Source organism: Leucoraja erinacea, chromosome 26 (assembly GCF_028641065.1).
Source record: "Leucoraja erinacea ecotype New England chromosome 26, Leri_hhj_1, whole genome shotgun sequence".
Classification (NCBI taxonomy): Eukaryota; Metazoa; Chordata; class Chondrichthyes; order Rajiformes; family Rajidae; genus Leucoraja; species Leucoraja erinaceus.
Genome location: NC_073402.1, coordinates 21,628,421 through 21,646,260, shown reverse-complemented (window position 1 = coordinate 21,646,260; position 17,840 = coordinate 21,628,421). Strand labels below are relative to the sequence as shown.

The window sequence follows — 17,840 nt, the reverse complement described above, 5'->3', positions numbered from 1 at the left end:
AAGTGCCAAGATGCAATTGGATACATAATTGATCAACCATTTGGTAGGAACATTGAACTTTCACTCACTGGAGACCAACATCTTCTGGAACTGGATTTCCAAGAGTGGATGTGACCGGGATTCCAGTTCTGCCCATTTTCTGCTAAATTATCTGCTTCTGATGCACTGTTCTATTGACATAAATGTGCTCCAGGCTACAACAGTTAACCAACTGTGAATGAGCAAGAAATTGACATGCTCCCTTATTAGGGTAGATAACAATTGAATCCAATCCTGGCCTCACCACAAATGTTGAGGCACGTAACATTTCTTAGTAATGATTGCAGAGTGGACTTGACCATTTGTGCCGGAGAATTTGGAACCGGTTTCATACTCTACCTTAAAGTTATTGTGCTTGAAGAATATTTGCCATGGCTCAGAGGGATTTTAATTTTATCAGTTAATTATTTTCAAAAACTTTCTTCTAAACTCTTTTGTTTAAAATGGCACGTCATAGAGTTGTGGAGTCATATACAGTGTGGAAACTTGCCCTTCGCCCAACTTAAACACGCCGACCAACATGCACCATCTACACCATTCCCACCTGTCCATGCGTGGCCTATATCCCTCTAAACCTATCCTGCCCATGTATCTGTCCAAATGTCTCTTAAATGTTATGATAGTACCTGTCTCAACTACCTCCGACAGCTCTTTCCATATACCCACCACCGTCTGTATAAAAAAAGCTTCCACTCAGATTCCCATTAAATTTATCCCCCCCTCCTCTGGTTCTCAATTCCCCTACTCTTGGCAAAAGACTGTATGCATTTACCCGATCTATTCCTCCCATGATCTTGTACACCTCTATAAGATTGTCCCTCATCTTCCAGAGGTCCAAGGAATAAAGTCCTAGCTTGCTCAACCTTTGCCTATAGCTCAGACCCTTGAGTCCTATCTTGGCTGCCTATGAAGGTATCCTTAAATTGCTGAGCAAATGTCCATGGGCTTTTTAATTGGGTATATTAATGTGAAGTGTAAATTATTTTTTGAAGGTTGAGGGTTTGTCATTGTGTTAAAAGACTGTGTTACGTGCTTAACTATTGGAACCGTTCTCTGTATCTTACTTTAAGTTTGACTGAGAGCTAGTTGACACTAATTACTAAAAGGTGTTCCCTTTAGTAATTGTAGTGCAGCTGAGTTATGTAATACTCTATAGTACAGTACAAAAATAACTTTGTCATTACAATGCTGCACCCAGCATTGTTTAACTGACCTTGCAGGTCTTTTCCCAACAACTTGGAATTACAACACAAGAAGGGTGGGTGCTATGAATGTGAGGAAATAAGTTGTAGAGTGGAAAGACACAAATCTGCAGATACCTTAAAATATAAAATATTGGATATACTCATCACGACTGGCAGTATCCATGGAGGGAGAGTGTGTTGCCAGGGGTTATGGGGAGAAGGCAGGAAAATGGGGTTGAGAGGGAAAGATAGATCAGCCATCATCGGAGTAGACAATGTTCCAAATGGCTTAATTCTGCTCCCATCACTTTTGGTGTTCCATCAAATTGGTACTAGATATCTCATATTGCTTTGGAATAAGTGAACCCTCAAAACCTGACCCATAACTATCTTGCCACTCAGGATATAGAAAATTCAACATTTTACAATAACAAAAGCAAGATCAAACTTGCGATGGATTTAGTCTCGATGGATATGATTTTCTTTTCACTGTCTGAGAGAAAGTCGAGGAAAGATTCCACATAGTATTCCATTCTTTATTGAATCTTTACAGATTTCAATACCATTTTGGTGTGTATTCATGTCATATATACGGATTGATATAAGTACTTTTTGACAGTGCTTTTTCTTGTACAGGGAGAGGTGCCGGTAAGCATGATTAATAAACATACGTGTGAAGTAGCCAGAAAATTAAATAATCCATTTAAGTTTTTAGAGGTGTCAGTATGCAAAACTGCCACACAAAAAAAAGCACTGCTTTTTGGTGCCTATTTGGAAAATGTTCTTTTTTACATAAGTATGATTAAAAGTGCATTAATATTTATGCTGTCATCCCAAGAAAGAAAGGAAAAATATTTTCTACACCATATAAGGAGCTCATTCAGCTCACTGGGTCTATGCCAGCACGCAGAACATTCCCATCTGTTCCACACCACCCACTTATTTCTCACAGCATACTTCCTCTCACATGCCCACCAATTCTCACTTGATTATTCGGCCATCCAACCTACCAGTTCCTCTTTAGTGCATGGCTTGCAGGAAACCCAAAAAGGAACAGGGAGAACATGCAAACTCCATCACCGTCAGCTCCCAAGGTTAGTATCAAACCTGAAGCTGAAGCTTGCAGAAATGCTGGTTGTTGCACCCTGGCTCTGCTCAATTTTTGCCCAAAAACTCAGTGCAAACTCTGATGCCGAGGGTTAATGTAAATAACCCACAGTTTCTTGGTACTTTGATAAGGGCTTGGATTCTACAGTATCTTGGAAGGTGGTTTACAGTCAATTATGCATTTTTTTTTAGATGCACTTGTCCATGTAACACAGGATGCACATAGCAAACCCTCTAACAGAAATGACTGAAGCAAAATGATCAATTTCTTTGTGAATTGAGGCAAAGGAAATTCAACCAAGGAAGAGGGTTCTGCCAGAATAATGGCAAATGAGAAAATTGACCGGATACTGATTATTATACCAGAAATTAGATAGGTGTTAGAAAAGCTGGTAGAAGTTAAATGGGTAATAAAAATACAATAAACTAGAAATACACAGAAAGTCACACAATACGGTGAAAAACAATGTTTCAGGTTCATGAGGAACCATCAATAGGAAACATAACAGGTTCTCTCTTTCTTCAGGTTCGGACTGGTCTGATGGGTATTTCCAATATGTTCTGTTCATATTTAAGATTTCCAAAATATGCTATTTCTTTCATTTCGATTAAAATAATGTCGCTTTTTATGGGAAGCATCTTGGATTATTGATAAAAGTATGAATTAAGTTAGTGAAATTGGTGACCATTGTCTTCCAAATGTAATTTGTTACTGGGATCATCTCAGAGGAGTGGACGGTAGTGAATATAAAACTTAATCTATGATTTACTTTTCAGCAAGTTTAACGGGCTATTTTGGAAACAATAGGAAAAACACCCATTCACTTCAAGCAATGGAGTTGGACTAAATTCAGAGTCAGCACAAGTGTGTTGAGGCTTGTTGGCAACACTGGGATCCATAGAACTAAGAGGCAGCGACAACCTGGATACAAGGTTAGCAAGACTTAAAATAATTATTTATTTTGCAGAAGATATAAAGTGTTCACCAAGGTTCAGCACCATTGTACTTGAACTTTGCACCATTGTATTTGTGGAATTCTCTGCCGCAGAAGGCAGTGGGGGCCAATTCACTGGATGAATTTAAAAGAGAGTTAGATAGAGCTCTAGGGGCTAGCGGAATCAAGGGATACGGGGAGAAGGCAGGCACGGGTTACTGATTGTGGATGATCACCCATGATCACAATGAATGGCGGTGCTGGCTCGAAGGGTCAAATGGCCTCCTCCTGCACCTATACTCTGAAGAAGGTTTTCGGCCCGAAACGTTGCCTATTTCCTTCGCTCCATAGATGCTGCTGCACCCGCTGAGTTTCTCCAGCATTTTTGTGTACCCTATATTCTATTTATCAATTGGACTGGTGGGATATTGGGTGCAATTTTGAAGCCCACAGTTGGCGCAAGACATAAAACTGCAGCAAACCATGGGAAAGATAGTAAAGGACCATGGGAATATGGTAGACTTGCAGAAGGTGAAAGTATATTGCAGAAATCTGTGAGGCAACACATATTGGTGGGAAGTATACGGAATACAAATAGAAGGTGAATTTGGCAAGGACAGAGCATCCTTCAGGTATTTGTGCCCAGATCAGCAAACAAATTAATAAGGCCAATGCTAACTAGATTTAGCCAGATGATTGTGCAAGTGTTTGGCCCACTTTGTAGTATTGTGTCCAGTTCATGGAAGCGTATCTTCATAGGATTTGGCACGATACAAAAGATAGTTATTAGAATTAATTCAGGGTTAGATATTTCAATTACATGGTTAAGCTGGAGAAAGTAAAATTGTTGGCAAACAGTTAGAAGTATATAACTGAAAAAATAAATGTCACTTTGTTCTCACACAAGCAAATGATACACTCCTTCTCTTACTGATGTAGTACTGAGCCGTAATTATCGTCCAGAAATTAGATAAAGGTTTAGTTCATATTTATAAGTGATTCAATATGTTACAGCTATTCAGTACTTGGCAGTTATTTTCAAACCAGTGAATGATACATTGGTTCTTATGCTGATTGAGCATTAATTATCATTCAGGATTGTGAGAAAGCTTTACCTTTGCACAGCAATTCAAATGTTTTACCTGTGCGGTACTTGCCGCACAACTGAACCAAGATGCCTGAGAGCTATGGGTGAACCAACTTGGCTGTAGACTTGCTGTTGGTGCTTACTTTTAATGGCATGCATCCAATTATTTCAAGCATCTGTTCCTTTTCTTGCTTCCCCAAGTAATGACGTGTGTTTCTTCTGCCAACGTTGACCTAGTTTTGTTTTTTATTTTGTGTTTCTGGTTTTAATCTAGACTCATATCGCATGCAACGATATCAGCGGGGTTTACATATTCTAAATCACCTGATAAAAGTGTATGTTGTTATTGTCTCTCATCATAACTCTAAACCCAATGACGCCATCTGATATCCAGTACAGTATTATTTTTTCCTGTTTTCACCCAGGAGGGAGAGCTGCCATGTTGGATTGTAACAGTCATGGGGAGTTCTTCGCTTTGAATTGTGAAGTTCACAAAGCTTAAACTACTAATAAATGACTAATGCATGCTCTCACAAAATCTGGGCTCAAGCCAAGAGGTTTGTACATTTGATTGCATTAATACATAAAGGCTAGATTTAATAGGTGTTACAAAACCATCTCAATTGTTGGTACTCAAATGCTGCTTAAAAATATTTGCAAACTAGTCGTGTTTCATTATTCTATATTCTATCTTTTTCTTCTGAAGGGGATTGTTGCATTTGTGGAGAATGGAGTATTTTTGTTATCCAATGTAAAGATAAGGCAGTTCCCGATTCAATCTCATGGACTGCGGGTGGGAATTAATACTCCAGGTTAATACTCCAGAATTAATACTCCAATTAATACTTCAACACTATGTTTTAATTGTAATAGAGATAAATATTGCATCAGAATGAATATTTCCATCTCCATTGCCAACTAACAGGTACTTAAAAACATTGGACTTAAAATAATTGTTTTAATTAGTCCCAGATTTAGCATCATGAATTCAAGAAGGCAAGTTATTTTTTTTCAGTTCTTCCACTTGTGACCTCTTCTGGAGAATATTTAATGCTTTTGCAATACATTTCTTATGTCTCGGTTTTAATGGAAAATTAATACAATTGAAATAACCATTTAATTTGTGCAGAGAGCGTTGTGACATATGCAGTAAATCATTCATCTCAAAGAACTGATGACATTATTTTCCATCTTAATATTTCCATAGAGGAAGTAGCAACATGCTGAAATGTGGTCATGTTATTTTGGAGTTGAAATTGACTACTTCATGCCTTTATAGATACTGTTCCCATACACAGTTCCAAACAGTGAGTATAATTTCATTTATACTCAATCTTTTCTCCGTTGCCTTTCTATTCATATCCTGAGCATTTGATTTGTTCAAGATTTTGGGAAGTTGAACAACAGCAAATAATATCTAGACCCAGTTAGAAAAGCTTATTGTTAAACTGTTTGCTTGAAGCAGTGAATAAAATCCAATTGACTAAAAAGGGGAATATTTTTTATTATAGTGCGTTGTGTTGCATTTGAAATGTTTATAACCTCTGTTACAATCAATGCAAAACCACTCAGTGAAACAGACCTATGCATTTGGGTTCTCTCATTAAACATATATTTTGTCGTCTGGCTCAGTATTCTGTTGCTTAGAAACCTGCAGGTGGAAACTTGTCCTCCCTATTTCAAACAGTATTATACCTGTTATCTGTGATTATACCATAAACAAAGGGCTGCAAAATATTTTGTCTGCAGATTCCATCTCTTTGTCCAATGGTTAAAATATGCTGAGTTATCTGCTGCTGACATTGATGTTTTATGGCAGTGACTTTTCTTGTTATTTAAATGGAAGTAATTTGTGTAACATAGAGGGGTTGCCTCTAGATTGTGTCTCTCCCTTTCTCACTGAAGTGGTGTACTCAACATCTTCAACATTTCCTGTAATGTCCAAGAATGGCAAACTAAAATAGGATTGGTGTTCAGGAATGGTACAGTGGTGCCATGGTGGAGTTGCTGCCTTACAGCACCCAAGCTTGATCCCAACTATAGATGCTTTCTGTATGGAGTTTGTACGTTCTCCCTGTGACTGCGTGTTTTTTTTTTCCAGTTTCCTATCACATTTCAAAGATGTGCAGGTTTGTTGGTGAATGGGCTTCTATAAATTGTCCTTAGTGTGCAGGTTAGAACTATATACTGGTGATTGCCGGTCGGCTTCGGGCTCAGTGGGCTGAAGGGCCTGTTTACACACTGTATTTCTAAACCGGCTTGTTTTTATAAGGTAAAACTTAGGTGGTTATTGCACTCGGCATCTCCCTACAATTTGAATCCACAGATTGCAGAGACAGCCTCAAAATGCTGGTGGGCTCCATTGAGAAGATGCAGATGGGCTCCAATGACCCCACTAACATATTTACCTGAACATGGAAGCAATTGTAATGTCAACACCTGGCCAAGGTTGCCAGAAGTGGTTTCTTTTGAGCCCCACAAAGAAACATTGGATCTCCCTGAGGTGGTCTTTCTATCCTCTACCATGAAACAAGACAGAGTATTTTATTGAACCCACTTTAGTGGGAGATGTCAGGTTGCCTAGTGAGCACTGGAATATTTAAAGTGTGAGATAATAATAGTATGAATGAGAGCTTCAGCAGTGGATGTGTTCAGCAGACCTAGAGTCGGGTGATGTTATACTAGTACATGATGTCGGGAGAGATGTACAAATGTTGAGCAGGAGTAGACCATGCAACACCTCAAGCTGACTGCCATTTAATAACATTAGAACTGACTTGATCATATCCTTTTCCAGTGATTCCATTAACCCTCTAGCTTGCCAAGAACATATCCACTTTTGTCTTATTCAAAGATTGGTGTCTGCTCCTGTTGAGGACGTTTTCCAAAGACTTGCAACCCTCTGAGATAAATAATTTGCCGTTATTGTGGTCTTAAGTGTGTAACTGCAGTTATTTTAGTGACACCACTCCCACTAGTCCTGGATTCTCCCACAAGAGAAAAATGGTTCTATATGTTTCAATTGTCACCTCTCATTCTGCTAAACTCCTGTGTGTACAAGCCTGGTCCATCCCATCATTCCTTATAAGAAAACATTCCCATTTCAGCTGCAGGTCAGGCACTTGACTGCGTCCAATGCAGTAACTATCTAACTTCATTTCTTAAGGAAGGGCATTGGTACCATAATTGATACCATAAACAATGGCGGCCATGGTGGCGCAGCGTTAGAATTGCTGCCTTACAGCGCTTGCAGAACTGGATACCCGGGTTCGATCCCAACTACAGGTACTGTCTACACGGAGTTTGTATGTTCTCCCCGTGACCACGTGGGTTTTCACTGAGATTTTCTTCGGTTTCCTCCCACACTCCAAAGACTTACAGGTATGTAGGTTAATTGGCTTGGTGTGTGGGTAAATTGTCCCTAGTGTGTGTAGGATAGTGTTGATGTGCAGGGATCGCTGGTCGGTGCGGACCCGGTGGGCCAAAGGGCCTGTTTCCACGCTGTATTGCTGAACTAAACTAAACAATGCTTCCCATCTGACCTCAGCAATGCTCTGTACAACCTTACATCAGAAGTTCATGTCAGGGTCAAATCAGACATGGTTGCAAATAATATCATGGATCCTGAATCTTAACCAAGAAGAGACATGGGATTGGTGCTGAGCATTGGAGATGCTGAAGACAATATTTTAGAAAGTTCCAGAGTTTAACTATTACAACTTATTCAAGAATTTGAAATAAGCATGTTGATGACTTGGTTGTTTGGGGAGAGCAGGTATTGGTTGTTGGGTAGGACTAATATAAAGTGGTGGAGAGGCACACTTGCTATATCATTATTATTCATCATTCCCATTAATATGATTTCACCCTTCATTAACTGAGATCTAAATAGCAAAGGCGCAGCGGTAGAGCTACTGCCTTACAGCACTTCCAGTGCCAGAGATCTGGGTTTGATCCTGACTACAGGTGCTATCTGTATTGAGTCTGTACGTTCTCCCCCTGACCTGCGTGGGTTTTCTCCGAGATCTTCGGTTTCCTCCCTCACTCCAAAGACGTACAGGTTTGTAGGTTAATTGGCTTGGTGTTACTGTAAAAAAGTGGTCCCCAGTGTGTTTAGGATAGTGTTAATGTCTGGGGATCGCTGGTCGCTGCTGACTTGGAGGGCTAAAGGGCTGTATCTCCAAACTAAACAAAACCAGGAGTTAAACCTGTGATCTTCTGTTCACCTTGATTCAATGTGACTCTTACCTGGTTCCTACCCAGAAGGCATGTACATTGCTCTGCTCTTTTACTAAACCAGTCTGTCAAATATGTTTTAAAAAAAAGGAGAGGTTTATAAAAGAAACCCGTCATATTTTCTGAGATGTAAACTTACTTTTTATCTTTATTTAGTTGGTCTGGTAATAATTAAAACTCAAGGGATTTAGCTGGAGTCTTGCCTTTAATTATGCTGTTGGCCAGCTTATCTTTGGGAATTGTGGTTAGAAGATAAATATTTGCTGTCGTTCTCTGAACTCAAAGTTGCTGTCTTAAAAGCCAGTCAAATTTCAAATCGTTTTTTGGTGTTGGCAAGTGCAGGTCAGAGTGAACTTGACATCTTTCCACATCTGACCTGAAACTGGAAACTCCTGTATATAATCAATGCAGTGAGTATCTGCATGCACAAGTTTAAAGTTAAAACTAAAAACGATAGACCAACGCCGTCAATCAGCATTCTAAATAGTAAACTCCACAGAACTCAGTGATGATACTTTGAGGAGAAAGAAGCAACTGGTGATGCTGGTTTACAAAAATAAAGAAACACAAAGTGCTGGAGTAACTCTGTGGGTTAGGCAGCATCCACGAGAACATAGCCTGAAGAAGGGTCCCAACCCAAAACGTCACCTAACCATGTTCTCCAGGGATAGACACAAAATGCTGGAGTAATTCAGAGGGTTGAGACCCTTAACGTCACCTATTCCTTTTCTCCAGAGATGCTGCCTGACCCGTTGAGTTACTCCAGCATTTTGTGTCTATCTTCGGTGTAAACCAGCATCTACAGTTTCTTCTTGCATATGTTTTCCACGGATGCTGCCTGACTCGCTGAGTTACTCCAACACTTGATGTCACTTTGCATCCAGTTTAAAGCAGCATAAACAGTTCCAGAGTAGCCCACTGTTATCCTCTGTCACTTCAAACTGAAATCCATTATATAGAGATCCGTAGTTAGGAGGATTTACTGTATAAGCTTGAGATGGCCAATATGGAGAGATGCAGCAGTGTAGTGCAACTTGCTTTTGTGTACAGTTCATGTAAAATGGGGCTATATTTCAGTTTAGAATCAGTTGGCAGTGGAGATGATTTTTTTAGGCAAAATCTATTTTGGCACCACACACACTGACGTGGGTGTACTTAGAAAAACATAGAAACATAGAAAAATAGGTGCTAGACAATAGACAAAAGGTGCAGGAGTAGGCCTTTCGGCCCATTCAATGTGATCATGGCTGATCATCCCCAATCAGTACCCCGTTCCTGCCTTCTCCCCATATCCCCTGACTATGCTATTTTTAAGTATCTTAAGTATCATGTATCATGGCTGATCATCTAAAATCAGTTCCCCATTCCTGCTTTTCCCCCATATACCTTGATTCCTTTAGCCCAAAGAGTTAAATCTAACGCTCTCTTGAAAAGATCCAGTGAATTGGCCTCAACTGAGAATTCCACAGATTCACAACTCCCTGGGTAACTGTGAGACTGCGACCCGAAATGTTATCCATTCCTTCTCTCCAGAGATGCTCAGAGATGAAAAGAGTTCCAGCTTTTTATGTCTATCTTCGGTTTAAACCAGCAACTGCAGTTCCTTCTTACACAAATACTTCTTATTTTCTCTGGTTGTGGTAACATGGAATAGGAGCACGGTCTGAACATTGGAGCCAGACCTTTCAACACTATTGTCAGGTAATCCTTACACATACAGACGGTGTGAAAATTTGGAACTGTTTTCTGCAAATAGGATTTGAGATTAGGTTAATTTGAGATTGATTGATATTTGTTATGGAAAATAAATGGGTTGAAGTGGATTTTGTTCAGTGTATGACCAAACGGACTGGTCGAACTGGTTTGCAGAACTATATAATCTTGTTGCTAAACTAAAGTTTAGTTTAGTTTAGTTTAGAGATACAGTGCGGAAACATGCCCTTCGGCCCACCGCGTCTGCGTCTACCAGTGATCCTCACATGCTAACACTATGCTACACACACTAGGGACAATTTACATTTTATAGCAAGCCAAAGTCTTTGGAGTGTGGGAGGAAACCGAAGATCTCGGAGAAAACCCACGGGGTCACGGGGAGAACGTACAAACTCTGTACAGACGGCACCTGTTGTCGTGATCGAACCCGGTTGGCGGGCGCTGCAAGCGCTGTTAGGCAGCAACTTTACTGCTGAGCCGCCGTGCCCATCCTCACAACGTTCTATGACATTTATACATATTAATTGACATACTGATTGCTTTAATTTCCAAAATACATTCTTTGTTTTTATATTCCTAAAATATTGTTTGCTTCTGAAGCAGTTATAGTGGGATTGTGGATGGTGCATCCCCATCAACAGTGTCAACTATCAACAGTCCCTCCGTCTGTTTGCATTGATTACTATTTAAGGTGTTGCTGGAGAGTGGCAACATGTTACATGAAGTTGACAGAGAAGGAATCTCCCTGTTCACCCAAGGTTTCGAGTTGGGAGAGACCCTCATTATCTTTTCGGAAAGCAATGATCGAGGCATTTCTTGATGAAACCAATGACAATTGAGGTACACTCATTCAGGCTAGATGTAGTAGTCTTGAATATGTTCCAGATCTTTGACTCAAGGCAGTCATAAAGTAGAACTCTCAGCCTCCAGCACTTGTCGATCACTCTTTTAGTTGGTGCCTGTCACTAACAGTCACCTTCCACCTCCATAAAGGAGCTTGAGAGCCCAGAGAATTAAGCTTCTTCCGTGATACTATCACACTCCTGAAGCAATCACTCCTTTCACATTCCTTTCCTGGGGGTGCTGCCATATACTCTTACTTTGAAAACTATCCCATTTGGTTATTCTTATATTGTATTTTAACATTATTTTGCACTACTTCCGTTCCAAGATGGCGCCGGTGTGTGTGGCCTGCCGTCAGTTGCTCTCGGAATTGTGTGTGCTGTTTGTAATTGTTTCGATTCTTACCCTGGATGTCGACTCTCTGTTGGTCTATGATCGCCAAACTCTGCTGGATCTTTGTTCAGTGGACTTGGCTGGTGGTGGCCGCGGTACGTTACCCCCTCTTCTGGCAAGGGCCCCGGTTCGCCTTTGCCTTGTCCTGGCTCCACTTCCTCGGCGTAAGCGTAAACGTCGCCGGGGTAAACGCGGCGGCCGGTTGGTGAGGCTGAAGGCTTGTCTGGCGAGTTTACCTGTGTCTTCCTGGACTGGGATTGGTCGTTCTCTTATTCTTCCTCGACGCTCGTTGGACCCTGATGGCTGCTGCCTGCTGCCTGCCGTTGGCCCGGAAGAACTGCTCCTCCCTTGTGGCCCCTCCTCTCCTCGACCCCGCAGGCGTGGTTTAAATCTCCTCAACTTGCGGCCCTTGTGCCGGGCTCCCCTGACATCGGACGCCGTGGACCAGCCTGTTCCTGTCAAGATTGCCCTGGTGAACGCTAGGTCGCTGGTGAACAAGACTTTTATTTTGAAAGATTTTTTTGAATCCAGAGGGTTAGATCTCCTCTGTGTGACTGAGACATGGCTGGGTGTTGGTGAGTCCAGCGCTTTCGCTGAGATGTTACCCCTTGATTGCTGCTATCTTAACTCCCCGCGGACGTCGGGCAGAGGTGGAGGACTAGCTACTGTCTTTAGGAGTCATTTTAAATGTAAACAGCTATTGCTTTCATCCTCTTTAGCAAGTTTTGAATTAAGTTTGTTTGAGCTGGTTGGCTCTAACACAGTGTTGTGTGCTCTGGTCTATCGGCCTCCAAAGTATAATAAGGACTTTTTAAATGACTTTTCTATTTTCCTGGCTGAAATCATGCCTAGATATGACCGTGTACTTATTGTAGGGGATTTTAATGTTCACGTGTGTTGTCCTGAAAAGCCTATGGCAAAGGACTTTTTGAACCTCATTGATTCATTTAGTCTTGTACAATCTGTGTCAGGACCCACACAAGAGCATGGTCACACGCTTGATCTTGTCCTATCATATGGTTTGCCCGTTTCTAATCTAGTGATTTGTGATGCCGTGTTTTCCGACCATATGCCTGTGTTATTTGAGGTTATTATTGCACCTACTGCAGTTCGACCTCGCGCTCCTGCTCGGCACTGTCGTGTTGTTAGCCCTTCCACTGCTGTTCAGTTCTCGGCTGCTTTTGCTCTGAACTCCATCGTTCCTGAGTCTGTGTGTGATACAGAGGAGCTTAGCTCATGGCTTCACTCCACCTGCCAGACTGTTTTGGACACTGTGGCTCCATTGAAGTTCAGGCAGCCTAAAACTAAATTTGAGCCCTGGATGAATGACACGACTCGTGCTGTCAGGCGCGAGTGTCGTAGAGCTGAGCGGAAGTGGAAGAAAGACAAACTGCAGGTGTCATTTCAAATGTTGAGGGAGAGTTGGTGCCATTATCAGAAAGTTGTGAAAGCTGCTAAGAGGAAACATTTCTCAGGTATTATCCTCTCTGACTGCCGCAGCCCTCGTGTTTTGTTTAACACCATTAACACAGTTCTTAATGCCCCGCAGGCAGTCTGTATGGAGGCGTCCCCTGCTGTGTGTGAGAACTTCCTCCGCTTTTTTGTTGATAAGGTCGCTATGCTTAGAGCTCTAATCCCACCATCTGCTTATGACCCCTCGGTATCTGTTCCATGCACGGCTGTATTTGATCATTTTAAGCCGGTGTCTCTCTCCTTTTTGCATGAGATTGTTGGTCGTTCAAAGCCCTCAGGTTCTCCGAATGATGCTGTTCCTCCTCGGCTGTTTAAGGAGGTGTTGCCCACTGTAGGACCATCTGTTATCGCTGTCGTTAATAGCAGTTTGTCCTCGGGTGTTTTAAACATGCAGTAGTACAACCCCTGATTAAAAAATCTGCTCTTGACCCTGCAGTTCTTGGCAATTTCAGGCCTATCTCCAAACTACCTTTTTTATCAAAAGTCCTAGAGAGGATCGTGCACAGGCAATTGATGGCCCTTTTTGGAGAAACATGACGTTTTGGAGGTTTTCCAGTCCGGTTTTAAGTCCCGGCACAGCACAGAATCGGCGCTTTTGTGGGTTTTTAATGATTTTTTGGGCTACTGATCAAGGTGACTGTGTTGTCCTCGTGCTTTTAGATTTGTCAGCTGCCTTTGACACAGTGGATCATGAAATTTTGATCTCCCGTTTGGAGCAGTGGGTGGGTATCAGGGGCATAGCACTGGAGTGGTTCAGGTCGTACTTGGCTGATCGAACTTTTTGTGTCAGCCTTGGGGACTCTGTATCCTCCTCTGCTCCTCTGTCGTGTGGGGTCCCACAGGGCTCAGTTCTTGGCCCTCTCCTCTTTTCACTCTATTTGCTCCCACTCGGTTCCATCCTTAGGAAGCACGGGATTTCATTCCACTTTTATGCTGATGACAGTCAGCTTTATGTGCCTCTGGGAAAGGGGGGTGTACACTCTGTCGGCCTCTTGCTTGAGTGTCTCAGTGACATAAAGGCCTGGATGTCACTGAACTTTTTAAAATTTAATGATGACAAGACAGAGGTAATGATCTTTGGTGGCACCTCTGGGGCCCCCCCTGTTGATCTAGGCTCTTTGTCTGCATATCTCAAACCTAACATCACGAACCTGGGGATTAAAGTGGACCCTGAGCTTAGATTTGACTGTCAGGTAAGGGCTGTTGTTAAATCTGTTTTTTTCCATCTGAGGCAGCTGGCAAAAATAAAGCCGATTTTGTCAAGGAAGCACTTTGAGACGGTAATCCATGCCTTTGTTACCACCCGGCTGGATTACTGCAATGCACTGTATCTGGGGGTTAGTCGGTCCTCCATCGCCCGTCTCCAGATGGTACAGAATGCAGCTGTTCGTCTCTTGACAGGCACACGAAAGCATGATCATGTTTCTCACCTTTTGGCCTCTCTCCACTGGCTGCCTATTCAGTATAGGATTCGTTTTAAAATTATTTTATTTACTTTTAAATCCCTAAGTGGTCTTGCCCCGTCCTACCTATCTGAGCTTCTTCACCCTTATTCGCCCTCCCGCTCTCTCAGGTCAGATGATCAGCTGCTCCTGATTGAGCCAAAGACTAAGCGGAAGCTCAGAGGGGACCGTGCCTTTGCTGTGTCGGCTCCGAGATTGTGGAATGAATTGCCTCTGCACGTTAAACAGGCCCCTTCTCTAGCTGTTTTTAAATCACTCCTGAAGACATATCTATTCTCCATGGCCTTTGTAGACCAGTGAGGTGTCGAATTGTTTTTTAACTTTATTTGCTTGGTTTTGCTGCGTTGTTTGTACTTGTGTTTTATGTTTTTTAATTTATTGTTTGGATTTTTGTATGTAATTTATGCGCCTCGTGTTAGTTGTATGTTCTGTTGTTCTGCCTGTTTTATGATGTCTTGCTTGTTTTCTTTTTTCTGTACAGCACTTTGGTCAGCTTTGGTTGTTTTTAAGGTGCTTAACAAATAAAGTTATTATTATTATTATTACTTTGAATTGCACTACAGCCTTGTACCATGTTGCTGCTTTGCATTCAATATTGCATTTATTGCTGTATTTATCATTTCTGTTTGCATACAGTTTACTCTGTGTGCTCCATGTGAACAAGGAATGCCATTGCATCCTGGTGTATATAGCAATCAATTAATCTGAATCTTGAGTTAATCTGATTCTGAATTAATCAAGTCCTTTGCTAGAATATCGGTTTACTAATGTATATTTAATTACACAGCAGATGAAAAGACTTAAACTACCTTTCATTAGATTCCTCTATTCATTTGGTACATTGATAAAAGGTTTAGATTACCTGAGCGTTTAAACCTTGATAAAAGGTTCAGACTACCTGAGCATTTAAACCTTTAATTCTTGCATACCAACCTCAAATTTAAATCCACATACTTTGTTTACAACTCTTTATTTGGATCAGATGCTTGACATAGTTTCTTCTATTTCAAGACTGAATGATTTCTAACATCATCATGGAATGTGAACTGGACAGAATTCAAAACTTAGAAAACGCCTCTGACCCATTTCAGCTACGACTGGGATTAGTGCGTCTCTTCCCTAAAAATCTAAACGGATGCAAATATTTGGTTTAGTGTGTGTGAGCCTGTATACATTTTTTTACCATTGAATACCTGAGCTTCTCCGGGATCAGTTATGACTTAGGCATTGCGTTCTCACACCGCCTTTAAAATACTTCTTAAAATCTAACCCTTCAACCAGGTTTTTGATCTGGGATGGCATTGTTTGTTTTGTCAATGCTCCTTTTTAAGTATCTTAGAATGTTTTGCTATGCGGAAGGCACTATATAAATAGAAGTTGTTGATGTTGTGGAAGTCAAGTTTTTTTCTTCAGGAAAGAAAGTCAATCCCTATAGATTATCATTACACTTTAGTGCTGGGTCTTGTCTGTCCATTCAGAAGGGCGTTAACAATCCTATTGGGCAATTCAAAGAATATAGTCAAGTATTCCCACTGTTCTGGACAATATAATTTAACTGAAACTACAACACAAAAGATTAAAACACAAAGTGCTGGAGGAATTCAGTGGGTCAAGCAATATTTGTGGAGGGAATAGACAGGCAACATTAGGTCTTCAGATCCCTCTTCAGACAAAAAAAGATTATGGGATGATGTTTATGGGATGATTTCAGACAGATTAGTTGCTGGATTACCCAGAGGTTGTTAATTACTGCACTTTTAATAGTTTCCATTCTGTGAGATACAGCAACGTTTTCTAGTGTGCGAATGCACCATATAATTGCTGGTGCGGTTAAATCAAAGAGAGAGTAACCCCAAACTGCTACTCGTTGCTGCTGTGGAGAATGGGGAATAGATGGTTCTGAATGAAGCTTATCATTGGGGAATCATATTTTCTCATGACCAAGATCTATGCAAAAACGGCTACATCAGTCCAATGGAAATTCTTCAATAAAGGTCCCAATTGTTAAATAACTAAACCATATATCGGTGCTTTCAAAGACACCTTATCTCTGGGCAGGAAAGATCAGAAAGAACAGTGCTTTGAAATTCTCTGGGTACTTTTGTGCGTGGATCACAATAAGTTAGCAGAATGGTGAAGGGAGAAGACAATGGCATATTAACCTATATTGCAAAGTTAGAAGAATTGTCACAGTTTTGCAGGATGCTGGTGAGGCCACACCTGGAATATTGCGCATTGTTTTGGCCATCGTACTTTAAAAAGGACAAAGTAGCATTAGAGGCAGTCAAAAGGAGATTCACCTTGGGAAGAGAGGATTGTTCCGTCAAGAGAAGCTGAACTTTTGTCTCTCTTCTCTGGAGTTTAGAAGAATGAGGGGTGACCACATTGAAACGTACAAGATCCAAAGAGGGGGTATAAGAAGGTAGATGGCAACACATTTTCATGATGGGAGATTCTCAAATTAAGGGACATTGTTATAAGAAAAGGGGAGGTTGCTTAAAATGAAGGTACATGGGAATTTCTTCTCGCAGACGGTAATTAATCACTGAAATGTGCAACTGCAGAGTGAATGAAGGCTAAATCATTAGAACTATTTAAAATAGGGAAACATATTTGTATGGTAACTCTGAGAATTCGGGACTAGGAAGATCTAGCCCAGACGAGTCAAGGCCTGAGGTAGATCAACCATGATCATATTGAAAGACAGGGCAGGCTTGAGGGACTTGGCGGCTTATTCCTGTTAGTTTTGTTTATGTTTTGTGTTGTCGTGCATTCTAATCCTTTGAATGATGATACTGGGGAAGATGTAGTTTGAGAATAAGCAATGCTTGAATGTAGATTGGTGATGAGGGCTCAATTTACAGCCAGTTTGAATAAGGGTGGTGAAATGGCAGAGCTGCAGTTTGGGGCCTAGGCCTGGGATGATTGAAATGGCGTTGGAATCAGAATTGGACAAAATTTAAAATCACGCAAGCACTTCTGATTCAGGTTCGGTAACCCTACAATAAACAAATCAACTTTTTTTTGCATGTGTTGTAAGTTAGTGTATTGGAGTCTTTGGGGGGGTGTATGGGGAATGGACAGGCGATTGGGGAACAGGTTGTTCGTGGGGTCTGGTATGGGAAGGGCGAAAGTTAAAGGCCATTTTTAGACTCGGCCGGCTAGCTTCCTGGCCCTAGAGTTGTTGCCTTACAGCGCTTGCAGTGCCGGAAACCAGGGTTCGATCCTGACAATGGGTGCTGTCTGTATAGAGTTTGTACGATCCCCCCATGACCACGTGGGTTTTCTCCGAGACCTTCGATTTCCTCCCGCACTCCAAAGATGTACAGGTATGTAGGTAAATTGGCTTGGTATAAGTGTAAATTGG

General features: G+C 41.4%; 1 protein-coding gene across 1 annotated transcript; it reads left to right on the top strand.

Moving 5' to 3' along the window:
• Positions 1-11,466: 11,466 nt before the first annotated feature.
• On the top strand, positions 11,467-16,854 carry LOC129709775 (uncharacterized). Its single transcript, XM_055656344.1, has 2 exons — positions 11,467-13,012; positions 14,584-16,854. The coding sequence occupies exons 1-2, from the start codon at positions 11,473-11,475 to the stop codon at positions 14,604-14,606; spliced, it is 1,563 nt and encodes a 520-aa protein (XP_055512319.1). The 5' UTR covers positions 11,467-11,472; the 3' UTR covers positions 14,607-16,854.
• Positions 16,855-17,840: the final 986 nt, after the last annotated feature.